A 26,705-nucleotide genomic window follows, 5' to 3' on the forward strand; every position below is an offset into this window, starting at 1 on the left:
TAGCTATTCTGAACTATGCAGTTTATGAAAACTATGCAGCCCCTTCAGCAACTGAAGAATTTGAAAGTAAATTAAAACAAAATATAATTTTACATTAAATAAAACAGTTTTAAACTTAATTAAAATAAAACATGTCTTAAATTAAAATAAGTAAACTGTCATGTTTATTGCTGCCATAAAAAAGTTAAACACATTTGGACAGTGAAGGAATGTCAGGATTCTTGCTCAGAAAAAGGATCAACATGCTCTGAAGTCAGAGCACAAAAACCTTTTTGTAACAAAATATCGATTTCTGCTGTCCCTGTATCCATACATTATTAGCAAACAAAATATCACCATGCTACACAGTATCCATTTTTTCCCCACCCCTACTTTCTATGGTCTCCACATATCGTTTTAAATGCGGCTGCCCCTCGATGCTTTTAACCAGACAGTCATGGTGTCAGATTTGGTGAGTAGTGGCACCAAGATTTAGTGTTTTATTTACTTTGTAAAAGCTTCTTCCATACATCCAAGAGATCATTTAACAGCCATTATTTGCAGTTTCTGGTTAACTCCATAATACTGTAGCACTCTATTGTCAGGTGTGTGGCTTAAGTGAGGCTGATGTAATTGAGGTTTGACTGCTGCACAGCAAACAGCCAAGCTTACAGTCGTAATATATCTTCCTAGAAAAGACTGTCGTTTTGTTTGAACGAAATAAACCTCCAGAAAAACACACACATGCACACAAAAGCGGACACACAATCACAGATATTTAAGTGGGTCTGTGTTTAGAGCCATATGCCTGCAAATGCGGCTGGTCTCAATAAAACATGGTGGTTGGTTGTTAATCTTTAATAGTTCCTGTCCTTGAGAATTAACCCAGATGAACACACATTTAGGGCACCATCCACACACACACACACACACACACACACACACACACACACACACACACACACACACACACACACACCGTCTCTCATTCTTCTTCATCAATCTCTTACGCTCCAGACGTTCCCCCTTTGACACCCTTTCACTTCATCACTCATCACTCCGTTCCTTCCTCTCTCCGCTCTCTTTCTAATCTTGTCTTCACTTCCCTCTGTTCCTCCGTGATCTCGCCCCTCGTAGGCCTCACCCTTTTTCTCCTGATTTCACACAAAACAGGGTAAGCCACTTTGGTAGAGCTAGCATCAGGTGTGACAAACATCACCAAATACAAGTATAATAAAGGTTGAAAGGGGGCAAAAATCTTGAGAAGAATAGGAGGATGATCATGAGGAGGATGAGGAGGATGAGGAGCAGCGGGAGAGAGCCGACAGGGAGACCCTCGCAAACCTGGCAGTGAACGATGGAAGGAGGGGGTAACTTGATAAAAAATTGATGTCACAAAGCTGGCTCAAGACTTGACTGATCGTTGGCTCAATGTACTGTATGTGCACGTTGTTGTGTGCATTTGTAACAAATCACACACATAGGCTATTATATTACAGATTACTGTAGCACCTACCACAGCTTACGTTCATCTAAAGGTTTGTAAAATGGAAACAAGCTATTTCCTCATTCCCCGTGTTTCTCAAAAGGCACAGTCGTGTAAGCATCCACCCTCTGTAGTACAGGCTTAGCATGTGTCTGATGACAGTGCCCAGTTCCCATTCTCGTGAAGGCTTCAGTTAAACAACCAAAGCAGCCTCACATACAATCACAGTCTCTCTCACACACGCTCAAAGATTCCCCATGTTTTCTAGTCCCCTCTTCATTTCAATCAGAATTTGTTTCGGAGTGGTCAAACTCTGCCCCCTGGTGACTGTAACACTAAACTGCACTGATTACTGATAAAGTGCGTGCTTGCAGTGTGTTTGAACAAGATGCCAACAAACCATTCTCCAAACTGCTTTCACCGTGTGTGTGTGTGTGTGTGTGTACCTCATAGGTAGTTTTTGTCAATGCGCAACATAGAGTAACTAAACTTTACAGTTGTGATCAATGCAGGGCTGAGTTTATATGGGACTGCACAAGTAGCACAACTATCTGTGCCCAAACGCTGGGGCCAATCTGAAAGCCTGGGAAGTAGGTCCAGAGGAATCTGCAGCGCCCTCTGGTGGATGTTAAAGGATGTGAATTTTATTTTGCCTTTTTTGTAGTTACTCTACGTAATATTTCAATTTCAGTAAGGAGTTAAAAAGTGGATCTTTCGTGTACTTGTGTTCAGATATGTGGTAGATTTCTAATCGAAGCACCACAGGAAAGTGGCCATGCAAAAGGCAAACTTTGGATATCTTCGGTAATCTATTAATAATGGGATAATAGACGCACCGACAGTACTTCTCTCATGGTTCAAAAAACAAAACAAAAGAAAGAAAAAGAAAAAAGGAACACTTGGAGAATTTTTAGTTTCCATAATTGGCATAATTTAAATCCAGTCTGATAAGGGCTGATGATTTTGGTTTCCACTGACTGCTGTTATGTCATTTTCTTCTCATTGAACATACATTCACCGTGTCTTTAGGTACATCTTGCCTTTTTCCTTCAGAACTGCTTTAAGTCTTCACGGCATAGATTCAACAGGGTGCTGGAAAACATCCCTAAGAGACTTTGGTCCATATTGACATGACAGTCATGACCTGGCCGGTGAGTGTTTAGGTCAGTAAGCATTTCCAACTTGAATATTTTCTTCACCAGCCCAATGTAATTATTAAGCGTTCTGGACTTTGTGTTTATAGTTTGACACAGACGGACACACTCTGCATCCACACCACAGGTGTTACTAAACGTTTAAAATGGCTTTGTTCTCTGTAGGTACAGAATTATTACACAGCTTGATTTACAGACTGTGTCATACAAAAACAGCTGCTGCTTAAAAAGGTCTGTGGGTGCTCACTATTGTAGCAGTTGCCGTGATCCAATCACAAGATTATTTTCTTTTGTTTATTTTAATTGATTTGCAACAAAACAGACATATAAAGATTCATATAATTCTGACCATGTTATTTAACTACCAGTTCGTTAATGTTATTGTTTTGTCACATTTCAGATAATATAAACTAAATGTTACAATAGCATGAAGTTTTCTGACTTTAACCTGTTGTAACTCTAATTGGCCATATTTTCATAATAATTATCTCATGTGGACACGCTGTCTATTCAAAATGACTGTGTGGAGATAGAAGCCCCATAGCTTGCCATAGTCACGGAGCAGAGCACGTGAACGCGAGATCTCCAGCGGAGCTTTCCTCGCCGCACCACCAACTTGTCACCAAAGATGGCGAGTTGCTGAATGCTCATGGATACACACATTTCTCGGCTAGTTGTTATCTTACCCGAAACGCCAACTTTAAAAACAAATTAACTGTTTAGCGAGCAACTGTTTCTCCTTTTGAAGCACCTCTGACCCAGCGTCAGTCGCCGCTACCATGCAGATCACACTTAAAACGCTGCAGCAGCAGACTATTCAGATTGAGATAGACCCCGAACAAACGGTGAGTGGCTATAGCTAACGTGCTTTAAGCTAACGGTGCTAGCTGCGGGACCTGTGTTTTGGCTTTGCGTGAAGACCCGACAGCTTCCCATTCATTTATATTACACATTAAAGAACGACTAACAACTAGACTCGACTGGAGGTTTCGCAATAGTCGCACACGTTACAAAGAGGCAACCCACAAGAAACCGCAAAACAACGCGACGCCTCACTTCTGTGATGAGTTAGCGTTAGCAAGCTAGCTAGCAGAGTAGCCCATTATCAAAGTCATAGCGACACAGTTTTAAACGACTTTTTTCATCATTTAAATATTGTTTCGCGGGTGTGGCTACTACTCTTTGTTAAAGAGTGATATGGGTTAGGATTTAAATCTAATATTTTTTGATGAACGCAAGCTGTGGACTACGCTCGTGATTGCTAATGCTAACGCCTATGACACTGCCAATTGCGATTAGCTTCACTCAGAAACTGACTCTATTAGCATGTCCTCACATCCGAAGGTGTAGCTTGCAGGGCCCATTGTTAAGTGATATGTTATAATGAAATAGTACGAGCATACTCTCAGTGGATATAATTCTTCTGACATTCCAAAATTTAGTTTTTAGTAAACACGTAATAGACTAGGTGTGAAATAGACCACTGCATTTTACAGCATTAGGAGACCTAACTTTAAAGCTGAAGTCAGCTAGGATGACTCCCTGCTTTGTAATGACTTGAAGGAAAGCCGGTCATCTAATATTAAACCTCTGGTATTACAAGCACCGGAAGACATGTCATGGATAATGAGTCCTGGGGTGGTTTTTGTTTCTTGTTTTGTTACTATTATTAGGTGAAGGCCTTGAAAGAGAAGATAGAAGCAGAAAGGGGAAAAGACAACTTTCCTGTGTCCGGGCAGAAGCTGATATATGCTGGGAAAATTTTGCAAGATGACACACCAATTAAGGACTACAAAATTGATGAGAAGAACTTTGTTGTAGTGATGGTGTCCAAGGTGAGATTCCTAATTAATACTTGTGGGTGACATCAGTGTATTTGGCTTCTTTTCCTGTTAAACAGATTTAACAATATGTTGATAGTCTAATAGCACTTTTTTTTTTTTAAATAAACAAAAGGCTAAGCCTGCAGTTGCAGCCTCACCATCAGTCTCAGAAGCACCCAAACCCCCAGTACAGGACTCTGGCTCCACATCAACAGCTGCCCCGACTACAAACCCAACTCCAGCCCCAGCCCCTGCCCCTGCAGCTGTCCCCATTCCTAGCGGGGAGGCCAAAGAGGAGTCAAGTGCCGTAGCCACAGAACCACAACAACCAGCTAGGTACACTCTCTCTATTACTAAAGCTGTTTTTCTGCACTGCCAGCTGAACTCGTGTAGACACTACTAAGTGGAGATAATTGTATGGTCTGGACAGCTCGGACATTAAACAGCCTTTAACCAGCCAGTGTCATATTATAGAGTCTGTCTGGTTTCTGAATGCACCTAATTTGTGCCAGTGTGAGAAGAGTGTAGGCAAAGTCCCGGCTAGCAATTGTACATCCTGTGTCCTGCCTCCTGCTCTTTTCAGGCCTGCATCAGAGCCAGCCCTGCACATTCTTAACTATTTTATAGGGAAATGTGTCAAAAAAAGTGTAATAATTCTAATAGCTTTAAAAATGGCAAATATTGCCTGTGATAATTGGCCATGCTGATCATTAAAGTTTACTCTGATAAAGGAGAAAACTGGATGATGTAATGTAAGCGTGTAAGTGAGAAATGTTTAGAGCTGTAAGAACTGGTGGGAAATTACAATCATAAATTAGTCATTTCTTTTTCCTTTTTTAATTCTCTAAGCTGATCAGCCATTGATTAATGCTTCTGTTTATCATGTTAAGTGGATATCTGCCTGGTTGTTGACATACAGCCGACCGTCTGTGGTTGTTAGAAACCAGTCGGCTCGATTAATGAATAATGAAAACAACTGTAGGTATTACATTTTAGTAATAAAACATATTATAGGACTCGTTCGAGTCACAACTGATAACTTTTAAGATATGAATAGGGAGGGTTTTAACCCGAGCACGTAACTCATAACTGGAGCGCTTCCCATGCACACAGTCTTGGTTGGGCTGCCTCATCTGGTGACTAAAAAAAAATCTATTTATCAATTTGAGAGAATCACCATCAAAGACATAAATTCTCTTAGAGTGAGATTTATAGTGGAAATCAATCCTGTCATTTTTGGTCAAAGACCAGCTGCAGATAACAAGCGAGCCATCCCTTTTTCTGTCTCGTGTCATCCTGTGCTTTTATGTCATTCAGCTGCTCTTAGGCTTCATGTTTGTCAATAAGTTAGCTAAATTACAAACCAAAATGTTATGCTTTGTATTTAGCAGGCATACCTTGGAAAAAGAGATGTGCATGATTAGTCTGTAATAAAACCATTTTAAACATTTCCAGTGTGTCTGAGCAGGAATCGACCTGCTTGTATGTTCTGGACTCGCGTATAGTTAAATCTGCATACTGACAACGGCTTTGAATAAACTGTTCAACAGAGTTGCAGCTGCCCAACTATCTGTGTACCACTAATTATTACTGTTACTTACTATGCACCATTATGTGATATAATAAATAATTTAGCATCATAACTCATTTAGTGATTTGAAAAGCTTTTTAACTCGGACTTCCACTTGGGAGTAACAACGATGGCAAGCAAAAAAGCTACAGTTAGCCTAGCTACAACTGGTATTGGAATCAAGTAGCATCAAATTTATACTGTTATCTGATAATTACATTAAAAGAAAGATCGCCTCCCTGTGCTTTGGGTTAATTATAGACACGATAGTTCAAGTCTAGTGTTTATGCCTGAAATCAGGCTAACAAGTTTTAGCTAATGTTACCCAAAAGAAATCCGAAGCTTGACCCTAGTTTTTCCCTGACTGAGCCATACAGTTGGTTGTATGGGCATTAAAACCATACAACCAACTGTGTTGTATTTATGTTAGCTAATGTTAGCTAATGTTAGCTTACCTGCGTAGTCAGTCAGTTTAACGCAGCAGCCTCCTGACTAATCTGAACTTGCTTTATCTCCAGTGTTGTTGGTGATAAAACTGTCTGAAGTTACACCAGAGTTTGTGTTTTTTGAGTTTTGTGAAGTTTGTGGTTGTTTGAGAAATGTCCGCTTGTTGACGTTACGTGATCAGCGGACTCTCTTGGCTAATTGCTAATGCTGTGAGGAAGGTTAAGAAAGGCACCGAGGCCAAGCGTATAGGAGTGAATATAATATTTTAGACTTTCTGTGGGACATCAAGTCCACAGGCTTTTAGAAGCAACTGAGAAGGTTTTGTTGTTGTTTTTTGTAAATGTGTTTTAATCCAGTTTGCCTGTATGATTTTGTTTGTTTGTTTGTTTTTTTGTTAATTGGATGGAACAGATGTTGATCACCAAGCTCACCTCCTATTTTTTCCCTCGCTCCAACTTTCTTCTTTGTAGCTCCAGTGGTGGAAGTCAGGGCCTGGATGCATCCTCGACGCTGGGTAGGTAAAGCAAGCTATCAGACTTACATCACAGGATCGGACAAAAGCAGCTGGCGCCTGTCTTAATGAAATAGATTTATTTAAAAAGTAGCTGTTAAAAGTGAACTGTACAGAGACTGACAATAGACTGTGTTGTGTAACGCGTACATGAGCTACCAGAAGCTGTTACTGTTGTAAAAGTGTGTCTTAACTGGCTGCAGTGTGCTACATGCCATTTCTATATTTAGGCTCTGACAAACGCAAGCCGCCTCTTGTTGTGCCTACGAGTGATGGGGGATTCCCATTATAAGAGAGGGGAGTGTATGCGTAAAGTGATTCTATTTAAATCCATGTTGTAATAAAACGTTTGCTGAGATGCTATTTCAGTGTTTTCATGGTAAAAGAGTCTGAAAGTTGTCTCTCGATCGTACAAACTGGATTTAATTTGTCAGTACGATAAATTGTCATGTTTGATGAAACTTCAGAGGATGTTTTTTTAAAAATGTGTTGATTTGCAAACAAGCACACGATTTTTGTTTCAAACGTTTCCATCTGCCCTTTCAGTGACCGGAGCGGAGTACGAGGCGATGCTGACGGAGATCATGTCTATGGGCTATGAAAGGGAGAGAGTTGTGGCTGCGCTACGGGCCAGTTTCAACAACCCCCACAGAGCCGTGGAGTACCTTCTTACTGTACGTCACACACATCAAGGGGAGGGGGTTATAACACGAGCTAGTCATGGTGGTGGGCGTCACTCTCCATGATGCATACTGCATGAAAACACAGTAGCTGCATTGCTGCTGCTGGTGACGCTGAGACACTAGGGAGATGTTTGCATGAGTGATTCAGCCACAGCAGCCATAAGTGTGGCTAAAATGGCTTTCATCTGTTTCTGTGTGTAGAAGACTCACTGTCAGGTGTTTGCAGCACAGACAGACATGTTGGTCTTTTAAAGGCTGAGATCAAAGAGCATTTCTGCAAATATTAGTTACAGTAAGCTCTAATTTAACAGACCAACAGACAGAAATACTCAGGAAAAGTATTGAGGTTTTGCAAACACGTGACCAATAACCAGTTTGGACTCATGGTGACAGTGGGAGCAGTCACACTGGCCTAGAGACCATCTGGCAACCACTGGTACTGAGGGGAAATGTTGCTACACACTGGTCAGTCACCACCTGTCCCCCGGGAAAGACATGTATGCATCGACTGGTCAGCAGCACATAGCTGCTGTCCTGGTGTGAAGGAAAGTGACAGACGTGTACACAAGTGCTGTTCAGCTGCTGTTGGAGCTGTTTTGAATCTGTGCAACATAAACCTGAAGCGGAGACGGTTTGCCTTCAAAGTGAAAGTTGCAACATGTTCCCGAACATGTTGCTGGAGCGCAGCTCTGACTGTACAGGTCATTGTTCTCCATTTCTGGTTTGTGTCAGTTTCTCATGTTGTGCTGCTGCTCAGCTTGTAGAGTATTTGGAGACATCCAGCAAGACCCAGCAACCACACATTTCCCCGGCAACTGGTTTGCGTTATGTCCAATATGGCGGATAAATCTCAAGCATGATGTCAAATAAAAACTACAATATTTTGATTAGGTTTTTATTCTTTTAACAAAATGTAGCATTTGATTTATGAGTGAAAATGGGCAAGAAATAATAGATGAATTATAATTATAACTGTAATTATAACTATAATTATGTGTTTGAATATCTACTGTTGGTTGTGGCTGTTGTGTTGATGTTGTTGTGTATATAAAGAGTGAAATATGCCTGTGTGCCACAGAGCGTGGCTGTTGCAGACTGACCGTAGACTTTGATGCTCTCAGCCTGCTTAAATGTCTGTGGGTGTGATTGACAGTTGTATCGTTGTTTGCAGGGTATCCCCAGCAGCCCAGTCCAGGAGAGTAATCCCCCAGCGCAGGCTCCCACATCTGGAACCACAGAAGCTCCGTCTGTACCAGAAGGTAGGGCATCCGACTCGCTGTGATCCAAACACAAACATGGTGTCAAGTGTGTTTGTGCGTCTCTGTCAGCTGTGCGACAAACAGCACAGTAACTGGCACCGTGTAAGCTTTGATTTTAAAAGGTAGAAAAAACACGTCTCGCGTCAAAAATAAGATTTTTTCCAGAACACTGGAATGTGTGACTGCTGCAGGGGTGTCGACAGAGCTGCACTTAATAACTGTCACTGCAAGATGACTCATCGTGACTCATCGTGACTCATCGTGACTCAGTAGTGGCTAAACGATTCTCCACCACAGGCTTGTATGAAGTGTTGTTAAACCTGTTAGGTGGCATCAAACCTGCACGTCCATCACATCACTGCAGACCTGCTGCTCAGCTGCAGCCTCTTTCTGATTTCCAGACTCATCATGGATCTGCATGCATGTATAGAAACACACTCTTTACTATGCAGCCTGTTCCAAGGCTGTAACATCTGGTTTGGGATTATGGGAGAAGTCATCAGTTACAAACATAAAGTTTCATATTTAGCTGCACGTACTGACTTCATGTTTAATGTTTAATAACACATCAAGGGTTCAGTGTTTAATAGATCATCATTTCTGCATGCTGTGGAGGAGGTTGAGTGGAAGGATTTTGGTAATAATTGTAAGACTAGAAAAGATGACCTTTAAAAATCAGTAACTATATTCTTACATCATCTAACAAAAAGATTCCTCAGTTCATTTTGGGGGGGCTGGGTGACTCGTACACAGTCGTATATCTTCAGATCCTCAAAAACAATTAGACAAATGACTTTGGTCGTGTCCAAATTCATGGGCTGCATCTTCCTGAGGACTCGGCCTTCGCGGTCTACGTGGGCCGGAAGTAAACGGCCGTGAAATGTGACGGTTGAGCCTTCTGATTAGCGTCACCGCGGTCTCGGTGGAGTTTAATAAACTCGCCGTCTGCTCCTTGCTATCTAAAATATAACAGGACACTGGCGTAAATTCTCGACCGTCTCACACTTCTGTTTAATCAGTTTTCTGTTTGACGTTTAGTCAGCTGTGTGAAAACCAAGGAGGAACCCACCCGGGGGATTAATAAAGTTTTATTTTATCTAATCTAATAACTTTAATCTCAGCCAAACCGATTTACTCACGAACAAACAAAACACTGCAAAAAGCCCAACAATAACATTTTAGGTTGTCTAAGTGACTTATATATTACGTTTATCCGAGCAGCGAAAGTCCGCAGTGATGTGAAAATGATGTGCCGGGAGTTGTGCTGTTCTTGGCCGCATCAGTGACCCTCGAGCTCCCGGCGAGCTATCGAGCTGGTGGGTAACAGACGTCTCCGAAAACGTCGAAGCACTTTTGCAAATATGCGATATCTTGATAAACCGAGCAGATATTTGATGTTTACACAGCTACTTTCTCACCTGAAAATATGTTAAAAGTTTATTTTGTGACCCAGAAAGATTAGTAAGAGTAATTTTAAAACTTAGTAGCGGCCGCCATTGTTGGAAACTGGAGTTTGGCTGGGCCGCGCTATGAATTCTGGGATATGGTGGGCCACGAAGGACACACCCGACCCATCCTTCAAATTCGGGGAAAAGGAGGACGCATTTGTCGGCTGCATTCGGAGGAGTCTATGAATTTGGACAGCCTTCGGCGCGTCGCTGTGACGTAATCGGTCTACAAATGCGTCCTCAGGAGGAAGCAGCCATGAATTTGGACACGACATTAGTTTGATGGCCCAGTGAGGCCTGTGACGACACGACAGCTTGAGCAGATGCAAGATTTGACTTAAAAGCCACTGGTGATGTGCAGAGCTGGTGATGTGCAGAGCTGGTGGTGTGCAGAGCTGGTGGTGTGCAGAGCTGGTGGTGTGCAGAGCTGGTGATGTGCAGAGCTGGTGGTGCAGAGGCAGAATTAGAGTGGTGTTAAAATGACATCACGGTTCTTGTGGATCTGAATGCATGCAGCCCAGCTGTTCAGTCTCAAAGAATCAGTGATTCGCTGTGTGAGCTGGTCGTGCTGCAGTCATAGTGTGCAACATTGTTGATGTAACTAATCCCAAACACACACATGGGTCACAGCTGCAGGCTCGCACAAGTTTCCTGGTGGAAATGTTGAAAGAGGACAAAACTCTCACTGTTGCTCCTTCTCTTTGTCCTCTAGGAGAGAACCCACTTGCATTCCTGCGCACTCAGCCCCAGTTCCTGCACATGAGACAGGCCATCCAGCAGAACCCTGCCCTGCTTCCCGCTCTCCTCCAGCAGCTAGGCCGGGAGAATCCTCAGCTTCTACAGGTAGCACAGCCTGTCCGAATCCTGCTGCTGCTCGTCTCCGTGAGAAGCTTTTTCAATCTTCTTTTCTTTCCTCTCCCAACTAGCAAATCAGTCAGCATCAGGAGCTGTTTATCCAGATGTTGAACGAACCAGTGGGAGAGGGGGGAGATGCACCAGAGGTTGGAGAGATGGGGGCAGCAGGGGAGGAAGGCGCGCCTGTCAACTACATCCAGGTTACACCTCAGGAGAAGGAAGCCATTGAAAGGGTGAGCGAGGAGTAAAGGCTAAACATGGGCAGCTTCTTTAATTAAAGAAAGGTGGTTGGTGTTAAACATCTTCTCCTTCCTCTGCTCTTCCATGTTTCCGACGGAGCAGTTAAAAGCGTTGGGTTTCCCTGAGGCGCTGGTCATTCAGGCCTACTTTGCCTGCGAGAAGAACGAGAACCTGGCGGCCAACTTTCTCCTCAACCAGGGACTGGAAGACGACTGAACGGCAGAGGGTCACTGCCTTCCTGCTCCTCCCTCCTACCCTTCACCCCTCTTCTTCAGCTCAGCATAAAGACTGCACCCCCAGATTTTACTGTACAACCTCAGCTCATCCCAAACAGGAGGGGGGGAAGCCAGTGACGGGAGAAGGGTGGAGGGGGGTGGGAGAAGAGGGGTGGCGGGGCAGGGGGATGGGAAGGGGAGACGGGGGAGGGTTTAGGTTTCGGAGGGATTACAAGTACACAAGGTCGACGGTTGTGTGCAGGAAGGTCGGGCGGTTTTAAAGAAGAGAAAAAAGTGGAAGAAAGATGAAATCCACGAGAATTCCAATGGAATGTGTGGGGTTTGTTTAGGGAGATCTATAATTTGATTTTAGACGCGCTTTGTGAACATTAGGGTGGGGGAGGGAGGGGCGGGGCAGTGAGAGTGTGTGTCTGCGTGTGTGTCCACGTATGCCTGTGCAGATGGATGCGATACAGTTAAGCTGAAAAAGTAATCGATCTCGCGTTCTCTAAGTTCGTTAATGCTGTAGCCGCGACCGCAAGGAAGCACGTTACTCCTCACCGCACGTAATCTGTGCGTGAGCGCGTTTGTGTGTCTGTGCGTGTGTGAACTGCTCGTGTGCGCTGTTGCAAGCTAACAGTGGAGGAACAACATCTGGCATAGATGGACTGGTTCTTGCTCGTGACATTGCTGGGAACCATCGGCCCACACGAGAACTAAACTGACAAATCGGGTTTTCCTGTTCCTCGCTTTGCCCAATCAGGAGTCCCTGCAAACGCTGCGCCCGCCCACTCAAACATCTGAGGGTTTTATGTGCGCTGATAGCTTCTGGTGCCAATTAACACGACTCATAAACATCTGCGGTGCGCTCCGTAAGAACACGGCGTTAATTTGTGGTGGCAGGTGTACGCGCCGAGGATTAGCAGTGCCGGGTCACCGTCGCTTTGCATCGCTTCGTACTCATGAGGCTTTAAGCTTCGGAGAGACAAACTTCTACATTGACAATCATGAAGGAAAAAACCTACAATAATAACGAGGAATGACCTAATGCAGTGAATTTATGTTTTAAAGAAGACTGCGTCATCTAAAGCGTCTTCCTAACTCGACAGGTTGCATTAGAGTAGACTTGTTACGCTTTTCCTTTATTCTGTCATATTTATGTAGTGTTAAAATTATGGAATAATAAACACAGCAACGAGTTTCAACTAACGGTCCATGCGTCTATACGAGCGCCAATGAGGCAAATGATCACTTTCAGGCAGTTTTTCTTCTCTTGGCTCTGTATGATGTCACAGAGAGGGGCGTCCCCACCTGCTGCTCAGATCTTCTGTTTCTTGGGGGAAACTTGAGTCTAGTTTAAGATGAGGATTATTTTGAGCTGCGAGTCTTCCGTCGCCTCTCTAGCAGAGTCCAAGAATAAAAACGCAGCATGATAGTTCCCCTTTAAGAACAAGTGAACCCATTGTCTGATTACTACCTTGCTACAGTGTAGTAACATCTCTGGGTTTTTACAAAAGCTTTTTCTTTTTTTAAATTTGAGTTTCCTTCTAAATCAGCTTTCGGACACTAAAAATAAAAGGAAAAGTCTGGAAATCAAATCAGCCTTCAGCTTCCTCGTGGAGCAGATAACCTGTAATCATCCTGGTCTGTTTAAAGTGATGTGGCTAAATAGGAGCGTGGATGAAGCGGAGATTCAGTTTAACGTCTTCAGTTAGAGTGTGAGAGGGCCACGCAGAAAAACATGCTGCTGTTGCCTTTATAGTCGGATTAGCTAGCCTCCTGTTACTGTGTGTAGTTATCATTAAGAACAAAAACCCACTAAAGTTGAGTCAAACTCACTTGAGATGTTGGCCCTTGCACACCTGCCGCCGATCATAAGGCCGTGCTCTTACTTTGCAGTAGTGTTGATCAACACACAGGCGCGCACGGGTTGGATTGGAGGCTACCGGTGCACACAGAGCAGCTGATGAGGAGTAATGTGAGGAACAGATCTGATCCATCGTCACCATCATACCCACCGTGCGGGCTAATGACCCACGACAGATTACTGTTCTGAAGCTTTGCTGACCCGGGCCCTGTTCTTCACACGTGTGCGGTGACTACAACCAGCTGCATGCTGCTATCAGGCTAAAACAGAGCGGATTGTCGCACAGTTCATCTGATCTGAAAGCATTCTGAGGACTGATGACCTCGGATGAAGTTCTCAGTGCGTGGAGCTGGAGCCGGAACTCCAATCAGCACCGTAGCTTTAAAATAGTTCTGCAGGTTCATTTAGGATTTTTAGTGCTTAAAAAGATACATGGTCATTCTGATGTCTATCTTTTAATGGGCTGTGTGCTCTTTTTGGGTTTTTTTGTCATGCATAGATACAGTTAAGATTAAAGAGACATTTGGATCAGAAAACGAGTGCAAAAGTGGGATTCCACAACTCGGGCTTCAAAGAACCAAAACAGTCCAGGTCTCGCATCAAATTATCAGCAAACCTTGAACGACTTGAGGCGTCCACACGCGGAGAACGGGGCCCCGGTTTGTGGTGTGTGAGGTGGGGACGTGTGGCAACCTTGATGTGGGTCTGCAAGGAGACGGTAACTGTTAACTGCAGTCTCATCCTGTGTGCGTGAGGGCGGTTTATACTGACAGCTGTCCTACAGCATCAACATGATCTTAGACTATGCTGTGCTACATTAAATATCAGCAGTCTTTCAGGCCTCTGACTCTGTGTGTCATTTGCATCAGCATGGATCTCACTCACTATCATACACTCACCTGGTCAGGAGGTGCCCCCTAGTGGTTAAATATGCTCCATACTACAGCCAATACTGAATTTATTGATAGTTTTCACATAAAACATCTGCATGTTGGATTGTGAGGGTGAACTGAAATGTTGTCGACAACCACAAGACCTGAGGAATGTCAGCGGGACGGGAAAAGAACAGAAAGGATGAACACTCATGTTTTCACACTTAATCCACTAAATAGTCTTTTAATCACAACACCCACTGAGATAGAAATGTTTAAGCTTGTTCAAAATCATATTTTGCGTGGTTGGATTTTAACGAGGTTCCAATTCGAGCTTCAACACACAACAAGAAGAAAAGAGAGTGAGACAAAACATTTTTCTGAGTATCCAGTTTATTTAAAGCTACGCTTAAACTGAAACATGCTGCTTTACAGCTGATCAAAAGTTAGGAAGTTGTAAGACCCAGTGTTGGGAAGGTTACTTTTAAAATGTATTCCACTACAGATTACAGATTACAGATTACATGCCCCAAAATGTATTCTGTAACGTATTGCGTTACGTTACTCAAGGAGAGTAACGTATTCTGAATACTTTGGATTACTTAATATATTATCATGCTGTTTACAACTACATGAATGTACTATTGCTGTGATTTATTACTGTTACTGAAGGTCTGCGGCTCCGAACCGTAGTAAAGGGACCTCTGGCTAATACGGTGGGTTCGTGTCGGCTCGTAGCTGAAAACTAGCTTACAGCTTACTTACAACTGGGCTCGTCAGGCTCTCTTCTTGGCTGCAGTGGTTATTATTATATTTACATGCTTCCAGCTCCCGTTTCTGCTCGATGACAGCTCGTACTTTTCCTTTTTCTCCCTCCCTCGCTCACAGACACATAACGTGTATGGCAGTCCATTCTCCCTGCAGCACGGACTACACTGCCCATGATGCTACATTCTTTAGAGCTATACCTGTAGCATTCTGCCTGTTAGCTTAGCACAACAAAAAAGGCGCTCTCTCACCCTGTAACCATGGCAACCGTAACGCCGCCTGGAACAACAGAACGTAGCTGTCAAACAAAACCCAAACAGGCCTGACCCGCCACAATATGAAACAGGGAAGTACCGCCGTGTAATCCATTTATTTCAACAAAGTAACTGTATTCTAAATACCACCTTTTTAAACGGTAACTGTAACGGAATACAGTTACTCATATTTTGTATTTTAAATACGTAACGGCGGTACATGTATTCCGTTACTCCCCAACACTGGTAAGACCACACCTCAAAAACCTGCAAACACCCCAAATCAAAACTCAAAGTTCCAACTCAGTAATGAGTCGCTGCATCGTTATTGTTGATCACTTCAAAAAATTTGTTGCGGCAAGCTTGATGCAAGCGTTTCCATGAGGTGAGTGGGAGCATTTCTCCAAGTGGTGAAGACGGCTGCACGAATGGCATCTGGAACTGTTTTCCATTTTTGTAAACTTGTCCACCCATCGAAGCTTCTCAATTGGAACACGGGGAACACGCAGGATAGTCATTAAAAAAAATTCCAACTAACTGTCCTGGTGCGTCCCACCTTAGCAGTGATAGCCTGCTGCTTATGCAGTTCATGTTCAAAAGGACAAGTTGCCTTTGCAATCAGAACGTCATGACACTGAATCCACATTTTGGCACAGATTTGGTCCTTTAAAGGTGTGTAGTCCTAAACAAGATAAACTGCATCTCCACAGAAGACAACAATTCACAAACATCTTGATCGTTAACGGCTCATTTATCACCACTTCTTTATCGCCTCTCGATGCAGCACTTGCCACAGTAGTGCATCGTTAGGTGGAAGTTTTTATTCACCTGTAAAGTAATCTCAAATGTTTTGAGTCACTCGCATTTAACATTGACCAAAACAGTAAATATTCATTTATTAATGAATACTCACATAAGTGCTGAAGCATAAAGTAGTATGATGGGTCGTCTTTATGTCCAGATTTCTTCAGTTCTATGTAATTTTACGGTGTTCCTCAAGTGTGGCATTATACTAAGTCAACTGCTCGGAAAATAAAGGCATCACAGTACAAAGTACAGTCAGTTAAGTGTCAAGGACACCAATCTCCCCAGTTAGAAATCAGAAACCATTTCATTTCACCTCCTTTGGTGTAAATGAAAGTGACACCAGGTGCACACGCCCATGAAGGGAATGCTTTTGCTGGTTCTAAACACAAACCATTGATCCCTCCTCACTGATTTTGCTCTAGTTTTGTTTTTTTGGCTAAACTTCTACAGTCCTGTGCTGAACGTGCAGCTCCTCCAAGGTAAGCCTATGGCAACCAGGTCTGCAGTTTCTCCAAGTTGTGAGAGTGTGGGGAGGATACCAGGAGACAGGGTGTTACCTAAGAAGAGCTGGACAGGACCGGTATCTGCTCCTTTATGCGGGGAAGAACAGGAGCACTGCTACAGTATCACCTCCAACAGGATACTCGTGCATGTTAGATTAGATGGATTAGATAAAACTTGATTAATCCCTCGGGTGGGTTCCTCTGTTATGTTTGTGGTCAGAGTGTCAGAAACAGACTGCCTGCGGGTGGCCCAACAGCCTTTACTGGGACCTGTGCTCATAGATAAGTGTCCCCAGACCTAAATCCAACTGAGAACCTCTGTGATGTAGTGTATCACTCTGATGGTGCCACAGACTGTGGCTATATACCTGTATTTAAAAGTAGTGGCAGTATCAAAGAATTAGGTGGTGGTAACTAGAGATGAACTGACCCGATATACAGTATCGGTATCCTGACCTAAATTACTGGATCTGAAAAAAAAAAGTAATCCGATCCATTAAATATCACAAAAGCACCTCACAAAACTTGGCGTAACCCAGGCAACCCAGGTAGTGACCTTAGCACGTCGGAGCAGTATGCGTCACGTGGTAGTTGTGTGCGAGACCTGTCGGCGGTCTGGAGTTCACACTGAAAGCATCTGGAGCCTTGCTATGTGCTGCAGCGTTCGATACTGTTGACCATAATATCCTATTAGAGCGATTAGAACATGCTGTAGGTATTACAGGTATTGCACTGCAGTGGTTTGTATCATATCTATCTAATAGACTCCAGTTTGTGCATGTAAATGGAGAGTCCTCTTCACACACTGAGGTTAATTATGGAGTTCCACAGGGTTCAGTGCTAGGACCAATTCTGTTTACATTATACATGCTTCCCCTAGGCAGCATCATTAGAAGACATAGCATACATTTACACTGCTATGCAGATGACACCCAGCTCTATCTGTCCATGAAGCCAGATAACACACACCAATTAGTTAAACTGCAGGAATGTCTTAAAGACATAAAGACCTGGATGGCCGCTAACTTTCTGCTTCTTAACTCAGATAAAACTGAGGTCATTGTACTCGGCGCTGAAAAGCTTAGGAATATGGTATCTAAGCAGATTCTTACTCTGGATGGCATTACCTTGGCCTCCAGTAACACTGTGAGGAACCTTGGAGTCATTTTTGACCAGGATATGTCCTTCAACGCACATATTAAACAAATATGTAAGACTGCTTTCTTCCATTTGTGCAACATCTCTAAAGTTAGAAATATCCTGTCTCAGAGTGACGCTGAAAAACTAGTTCATGCATTTATTACTTCCAGGCTGGACGACTGTAATTCATTATTATCAGGATGTCCAAAAAACTCACTGAAAAGCCTTCAGCTAATCCAAAATGCTGCAGCAAGAGTACTGACAGGGACTAGAAAGAGAGAGCAAAATCCTGCTCCTCACATACAAGGTCTTAAATAATCAGGCCCCATCTTATCTTAATGACCTTGTAGTACCATATCACCCTATTAGAGCACTTCGCTCCCGCTCTGCAGGCCTACTTGTTGTTCCTAGAGTATTTAAAAGTAGAATGGGAGGCAGAGCCTTCAGTTTTCAGGCCCCTCTTCTGTGGAACCAGCTTCCAGTTTGGATTCAGGAGACAGACACTATCTCTACTTTTAAGATTAGGCTTAAAACTTTCCTTTTTGCTAAAGCATATAGTTAGGGCTGGACCAGGTGACCCTGAATCCTCCCTTAGTTATGCTGCAATAGATGTAGGCTGCCGGGGATTCCCATGATGCATTGAGTTTTTCCTTTCCAGTCACCTTTCTCACTCACTATGTGTTAACAGACCTCTCTGCATTGAATCATATCTGTTATTAATCTCTGTCTCTCTTCCACAGCATGTCTTTATCCTGTCTTCCTTCTCTCTCCCCAACCAATCACAGCAGATGGCCCCGCCCCTCCCTGAGCCTGGTTCTGTTGGAGGTTTCTTCCTGTTAAAAGGGAGTTTTTCCTTCCCACTGTCACCAAAGTGCTGCTCATAGGGGGTCATATGATTGTTGGGTTTTTCTCTGTATCTATGAAGCACCTTGACACTACTTTTGTTGTGATTTGGCGCTATATAAATAAAATTGAATTGAATTGAATTGCCAAACCAGGTGTTGTGCCAAGGCAGGTATCCCAGATAGAATCCGTTTCCCTGCGTCGGGAGCGCACGCTGGGCTTAACAAATCACAGACAGTCTCCCACATTCTTGATTTTTAGGTGACAAACACTTCTTAGAACGACGAACTACTCCTTAAACTTTGGAGGTTTTAGCTCTTTATACAATAAAGTTACAGGAGGATAAAATAATTACCAGGCACAATCTCCTTCGTTTGGTAAAATAATCCCGTCTGATGCCGCGTGAGAACAATAAATATATCATTTTCTGTTGTAACCCTCAAACTGAATGGTAATGTAACAACACTCATTTTTCACGTCTTCACAAACAAAACAAACACTTTTTTCATACTTGTGTTAAGTTTGTATAGAAATTAGGTTAAATGTGATAGAAACAGCTTACACTGGCATTCATGTCATGAGAAGCTGTGTTTGCATATATTTGCACTGCTTTCCACTCTGGATGTCTATTCATGTATAAAAGGGTCCTTTCTACAACCTGCTTTTTTCCAAGTTGTCGAATATAAACATTATTTTGTTGATATTCTTCATTATAGTCTTTTTTTCAGAACCAAAGACTTTTTGAAACCTGTATAAAATTGCATTTTACATTTTTTTTGAATATTACTTTAAACACTGAGATTTAAAGTTCTGCTAAGAGTTTAAATAACAACATCAGTTTTGCTGAACTGCGAAATATTTTGGGTGCAGTGTGTAGAATAGAATACAAGTGTAAGAGAATAGCTTTAGTGTTTTGTCTTTTAAAATTTTAGGATGAATTTATACGAAATCCAGCAAGATACTAAACATCTTTTATTGATTATAAACATAGACTATATCAGATTCATATCGGCATCGGCAGATATACAAATTTATGATATCGGTATTGGACGTTAACAAAGTGGTATCATGCCATCTCTAGTAGTAACAAATCTATTAAATCAGTATTTTTATTTTAAACTGAAGCCCAGTTTGAGCTGGAACAACGTGTTAGTAAATCTGACCCCGACCTCTGCAAACATCCTCCTGTTGAGTTTATGGGCTCAGTCTGAGAACAGCTCTGTGAATTTTGGTTGTTACCCAATTCATACTACAGTAGGAATTTGTTACCCAGCATCACATCTGCTCACATCTGGTTTCCAAAAACCTGCCAGCCAACAGTGCTACCCCTCCTAGTAGATGCATGTGTGGTTTCCCTCAGCTCGTCAGTCCCAGCAGGCGGTTACAGCGTTTCTGTTCAGTGTTTCTCCTCTCGCAGCACTGACGAGGACACGGTAACAAAGACAGGCGACACAGGCAGGTACAGTCAAGAACATCCTTTTATTCAATCAAGTAAAGGTGTTGCTCTTTTCAAACTGTTTTTTTATTATTATTATGGAAAAGAAACTGTAATTAACACATGCATTTCACCATGGGCTCTGGGAGGTGTGTCTGAGGATGGGACGGCTCTGACAGAGGGGAAGGAGGGGGAGGGGCACTTGTGGTGGGCGGGGTTAGTCTAGCTTGGGAGCTCAGTCACTACATCGCTAAACATCATCCTTAAAACAGTGATAGAAACTGAGCGAGGAAAACTTAAAAGTGAAACATGCTGACGGGCCACAGGGTCCGACTGGGCTCTTGAACGGTGCAGGGGTCGGATACTGCAGACGCTCGCCTCTCGACTAAAGCGCACACACACGCACACACACGCACACACACACACACTCGCTCTGCTGTGTGACCTGTTTGTCTCTGATATGGCTTCTCAGCTATGGCGCTTTCACTCGTCAAGGCTTCGCTGATAATACTGCTGCTGGCTTCATTCGCTTAACGCAAAAAAAAGACATTTAAACGTTGCATAACTTTTGTTTTCTTCTCTCGATTTTGCTGGTGGTGCTTACATCTAATGTTTACAGGATTTGGAACCACATGACTTTGGTGGATAGTGATGGATCGATAAGTCACATTTTGTAAGGATTGTGCTGAAGTCTGTGCTGTGGCACCGCTCTGTTTTTAAGGTGCTTTGAGTCATTTTTCATGTTTTTTCTTCTCTTTACAAGAGCTATTCTCATTCACTCGTTCTGCAGATGCATAACCAGGTCACGACGCATCGTCCATCAAGACGAAATAATAAATTTTTTTCAAATTGAATTAAAAAACAGAAACAAGGAAACCTGCAAACGAACAAACCTGCCTACGCTAGCAGTCCTGCTGGTCACCACCCTCGCCTAAAGCCCAGTATCACATTCCTCGTGCTTTTATCCCTCCACCTTTCTTTCTTTTTTTAATCCTGTGCCCTTGTCCTCAGCACAGCCCAGAGCCCTGTGGTGTAACTTGTTCACTTACATTAGCTGTTTGAATGGAGAAGCTGAAGAAGATGGGTATGGTAATACAATGTGAAGCGTACAGACAAGAATAACATGTGAGCTAACTGCATTCTGCTCAGACAACAAAAGAAAAAAAAAACCTTTGCGTATTCTTCTTCTTTTTTTTTTAACCCCGCCGTTCAGAGAAAAGGGAGAAAAGGAAGGAGGGGGAAAGGAAGTGGGAGAAGGGTACGCGGCTACAGACTACTCCAGTGTCCAAGATAGACAGACGACAAGATACAGAGGAAGAGAAGCAAGACAGAAAATATTCTTTTTTTTTTGTTTTTAGGTTTTGTCTTTTTTTTTTTACGTCTTTTCTTAATAATTCAACAATAAAAAGAGGAACTAAATCACACCAATTTCCTTTAGTACTATGTATACTGCTTGAAAAAGCTCTGAAGAATAGGAAGAGAAAGATACAGAAGAAGCATGAAGGAGGGGACTTTTTTTTGAGATGGGCACTCAGGATTACAAGATGGAATCTGTGAACAAAAGGCACTTTTTAGGGACGACCTTTAAAGATGCTCTGAGTCTAAAACACTACATCACCAAACAAATATTTATAATCATTTACAGCGGGGAAGGGGATTGGGGGAGGATGGTGGTGTGTGTGTGTGTGCGTGTGTGTGTGGAGGGTTGGGATGGGGGGTAGGGTTCAGGTTGTTGGTTAATTGATGACAGCAACCCCCCCCTAGCCAGACAGAGGCCGCTAATTCCCTCTTTCTTTCTTTCTTGTTTAAACAAGTAGACGTTTACATTAAAAAACCAAAATAAACATTTTCTTTCATTTCTGTGGACGTCATCATCGGTGGTGAGTGGGGAATCCGTACTTGTGCATCTCCCAGAAACGGGGAAGATCTTGTCTTTGTCCCACGCTAGACGTGTCGGACACAACATGATGGAGAGAAAAAGAAAGAAACAAAACACAAGCTCTGACGTGATTTTCATTTTTCCCTGTTTGTTTGTCCTGCAGCGGCGATAAAGTTCGGGGAGGAAAAATGCCTTTTGTCCTACAATAAACCTCTCACCCCCCCGCCCCCCTCCCTTGGTAAATACAAAAAGAGAAATAGAATAACGCACATTTTCCTAAAATTTGCTTTTTTATGATAACACTTAGTTCTTGTTTATTATTATTTATGTATAATAGAGACTGAATGTACTTTAATCTTTTACGAAAGCACCAGTTTTCATAGTGATATATATTTTACGAGTTGCAAAATTGTTCCTTCAGCCCTCCCGTGGTTTCTGAAAACAAATGAATAGAAATGAAGTTTTTTGTTTTTAAAAATGAACAAAAAAAATGTAAAATAATTTCCCCAAACTTACTTACAAAGACTGGGATTTTTTTTTCTCGCTGCTCTCGTATTTAGAGTCCCGGAGCAGGTGGACTTCAAAACAAACAAAAGCCCCTCCCCCCCCAAAAAAAGATAAAACAAAGAAAAAAGAAGAGGGTTTCCCTCTTTTTGTGTGACACCCTCAAACAATCGCTAACAAACAAACACAATTCCTCTACCAAGGCATTGCACATGGCTCAATCAACATACATCATTTAGTTTCAAGAACAATACTTCCCATCAAGACACGAAAGAAAACAACAAACCTAATCTGCTTTATCTTTTTTTAACTACGTCATCATCACTTGTTGTCTATGTATCTACTGTTGCGTTTGCCTTTAGCTTGATGTCCTGTAACGCGGGTGTGAGCGGGTTTACAAACTGGTACTTTAGCTCAAATCAGCTTTTTCTGTGTGTGTGGTTTTTTTCTGAGATGCATCCTATGACTGTGCGATGTACGCCATGCTTCAAAAAATAACTAGACTGCCACAGAGCTTATCTTGCAAATAAAAAAAGTATATATCTATAAATATATATGTGTATTATATATAAAGATGCTTGTGATTATCTAGTGAGCTGTCACCGTGTTTTTTTCTCCCCCTACTGACATAAATGTGTTTTCCACCATTCACTATAGCTTATATGTGAGAAAAAGAACCTGAATTCATGTTTGACAAATTGCATAATGGGAATACAGAGGCACTTCCATAGATTAGAAAAGAAATCACCTTTAGCCGTCGTTAACGTCTGACTCAGCGGAGCTAGATCTCTCTACGAAGCTGATGAGATGATCGCCATCGATTGGCCGGCTATGTCGCGCTTTTCCCTGCAGTGAAGAACGTGGCCAGGCAGTCCAGTTATTTTGTGAGGTTGGGTGGGTGATTAGCTTTTTAGTGGGGCTAAATTTGTGGGCTGATTCTTTATAAAGTTTTAGATAATGATTGAAAGCATAAAGGCCTCCTCAGATTGTCTATCTTTAAGACTTCCCTTTGAGTTCAGTCGGGCACGGGGGCGTGTTAGTAGTGAGTGGTCGTCGTAAGTCTGTGTGGAGTTTTAAAGAAGTGGCGATCTGTGCTCTACAAGTGTGATTCCATCCCAGTAATACATCCACTGATTTGCAATACTAAGTGGTGGTCGATCTATTGTAACCATTACAACAAAAAGTCTGATAAGGTTGGCTGGCATGATTGTATTAGTGCAGGTTTTTGATCTATAAGGGCTCTTTCCATTCACCGTAGCTCAGGGGGAGTGCTGGTGCGTGTGTGTGCGTGTAAGTGTGTGTTGTGGGAATGCTATATCCAACACTACCAAGCAGCCTTTGCCTGATCCCGTGCGCCGGCGTTTAAACGGGCACACCCGTGATCCGTCCTACTGCTAAGCCTCGGCTCTCGTCCCCTCTCAAAAACAGATATGTCACATATTCATTTTGCTCCGCAGTGTGGCCCCCTCTGCTCTTGGAGCAGCGGCTCGTCTGGGAGTGTAAACAACAGGGTAAACTTTAGGGAGACAGGAAGAAGAGCTACTCTCTCCTTAACTCTGGGTCCCATCTTCAGCAACCTTCCCTCCTCACATCTGTTTTCTATCACTCGTACATCCCCACCAGCAGCCACTAGCTGTACCTGGATCCAAATAGTAGGCGTGGCTATTTCGTCTTCTTCCCTTGACCGTTATGGCCGAGCAGGCGATCTCCCAGAAAAATCAGCTTCCTGTGATTGTCAAAACCCTGCATCGTGTTGTCCTACAGGAGACGTTCATCTGGCACTTGGAAAATATGCTTGTTCCAGGATGTTTGAGAAGATTCATGCCACTCGTGTTGATATGGCGCCGCAGCTAGCTACCGATTGGGTCACCTTCACATGAAGCAGCTAGCCTGGCTCTGTTCAAAGGTAACGAGGGTCCCCGCATTCGTGTGAATCTTACTGCCTTCACCCCGAACAGTCGCCGAGGTTTCTTCCTGTTAAAGGGGAGTTCTTCCTTGCCAATGTCACCAAGCACTTGCTCACAGGGGTCATGTGATTACTGGGGTTTTCTCTGTATTATTGCAGGGTCTTTACCTTAAAATATTCAGCAACTTGAGGCAATTGGCATTGCGATTTGGCGTTATATAAATAAAATTAAATAAAATTGAATTAGTCAGGGTAGTTCCAATGTACTAGAATCAGGATAAAAGCAAAGTGAAGTGTCAACCAAGGACATATAAGCTCCATCTCTGGTGGAAAGTGAGGCTAGAGCGGAAGTGCTGAACACCTGGGCTTTTTCTAACGGCCAGCAGGGGGCGACTCCTGTTTGCAAAATCTGATTGTATCCAAGTCTATGAGGAAACGATCCTCCGTATCACTTCATTTCTGACCTCAAGAAATACTTTTGTAATGAATTCATGGTCTCAATCGCTAAACTGAAGTCTTCATTGATATAAACTCTGAATTTCTAGTGAAGCAGTCATGCTTTTGCATGTGTTCCTGGGTTTTAAGTCAAAGCCACAGTTAGCTTATGATGTCCAACTGCCAAAAAGCTGGACTTAACATATACAATCAACTCTAGTTACCCAGTGGATTACTTTCAAATGCTTTGTTCTTTCTAGGTTTCTCACAGTACCGGTGTTTTCACACGACACTGCTACCAAACACCTGAGCTGCCGTCTAAACTGTCGCACAGTTGAGTAAACCCTCTTAAAACTGCTCATATTCTGCATGGATACGTCGATATAAAATCATCATATAATCAAAACGGTCACTGGGGGTGCAGGTTTGGTGGTTTTATTAACTTTGGACAGAACCAAGCCAGCTAACCTCAGCTAAGCCAACCAGCTGTGTGATGTAGTGGCATCAATCCCCTCATCTCAACTCCCTGGAAAAAAAAGCATATTTCCCAAATGTTTTTGCAAGCACTACTTGATCTGGGTTAGCTAACCACCCTGTCTCCACTGCTTCAACATACCGCTTCTGACTGTGTTTCTCTTTAAGGTGCTGTCATTCAAATACAAAACAATTATAAAATAGTACAAATCCAAAAGAGGAATAAATTCAAATAAGAGAACACACGAGAGATAATAAAATCATTCATCTACATTACATAAGGGCAAATTGGGAACCAATAGCTGCTGCCTGTAGCTGTGAAGCTGTCAGTAATTATATAGCCACACTGCGATTTTCAGTGTGTGTGTGTGTGTGTGTGTGTGTGTGCACAATGTTTGGATATCTAATTAAGGTAGAAAGACTTCACTGGGCTTAAAAAATAAGAGTGAAATAACACAACACCACCACCTATAAATACTACAACCTAAATGTGAGACTGGGCACGTGTGTGTGTGTGTGTGTGTTCATACATGCTGTGGTCATGGCACAGACTGAGTGATTGTTCTGAATGTGGGGAGACGTGAGTGAGTGGAGGCCGATGATCTGTCGAACTGAAAGATGGGGTCGAGGATTGTGAAGGCTTCTGTACCTCAGGTTTGTTTCCTCTTTAAAACGTTTAAAATAGGCAAGTCTGGTTTACCTCCCATGCCTTGTAGGTAAATAGTGCACATCTTTAAGATTAGTGTTAATTGATTCAGCTTGTAGTGCAACCCTTAATCAAGTTTTGGCATGGTCACTAGTTAGTAGTAGGGTGAAAGGGGCTATTTTAGGTCATTCAGAAGGATAGAAACATTGGTCATTTGGATTTTGTTTTGAGTGATGACAGACATCACAGGAGCGTGGACTGCAGCTTTCCCTGGGAACCGAATTGCTTTGATTAGACTGTGACTTGAATTTGTATTTGACAACTGATTTTTCTAAGCCATTTGTTACACAATGCGTCTTTATAAAGTAGGAGAAGCCGACGGCTTTCCGTCCTCAGGTTCCTCCTGCGCTGCTGTGCTGGTTCGGTGGTTTGAGGAGAGATGCCTCCTTGCTGCTGCTGTCCCCTCACCCCCCCTTCTCCCTGTCATCCCGGCATCCTCTTGTCCATCTATTCGTCTTTCAACGTATCCGTCTTTGCTTGAAACGGGTCCTGCCTCTGACTGTGTGTAAATAAGTCCAGAGTTCCACTAAAAGCGTCATGCTGCTGTAATTTCCTGCGTTGCCTGGTTACATTTTGTATCAGGTGAGACATACTGTCAGGGCCAGTCGGTGGGTTGGTTGGAGGACAATTATTATCCTGCGG

The 26,705-nt window shown here is 42.9% G+C and overlaps 1 protein-coding gene across 1 annotated transcript; it reads left to right on the forward strand.

Moving 5' to 3' along the window:
- Positions 1 to 3,183: 3,183 nt before the first annotated feature.
- Positions 3,184 to 14,377, forward strand: rad23aa (RAD23 homolog A, nucleotide excision repair protein a). The gene is made up of 9 exons (XM_085157079.1): positions 3,184 to 3,464; positions 4,293 to 4,454; positions 4,576 to 4,778; positions 6,930 to 6,973; positions 7,517 to 7,644; positions 8,825 to 8,912; positions 11,073 to 11,203; positions 11,287 to 11,448; positions 11,558 to 14,377. Exons 1-9 carry the CDS (start codon positions 3,399 to 3,401, stop codon positions 11,669 to 11,671), a joined length of 1,098 nt encoding a protein of 365 aa, XP_085013205.1. The 5' UTR covers positions 3,184 to 3,398; the 3' UTR covers positions 11,672 to 14,377.
- The last annotated feature ends 12,328 nt before the right edge of the window (positions 14,378 to 26,705 follow it).

This window comes from Neolamprologus multifasciatus, chromosome 4 (genome assembly GCF_963576455.1).
Source record: "Neolamprologus multifasciatus chromosome 4, fNeoMul1.2, whole genome shotgun sequence".
Taxonomy (NCBI): domain Eukaryota; kingdom Metazoa; phylum Chordata; class Actinopteri; order Cichliformes; family Cichlidae; genus Neolamprologus; species Neolamprologus multifasciatus.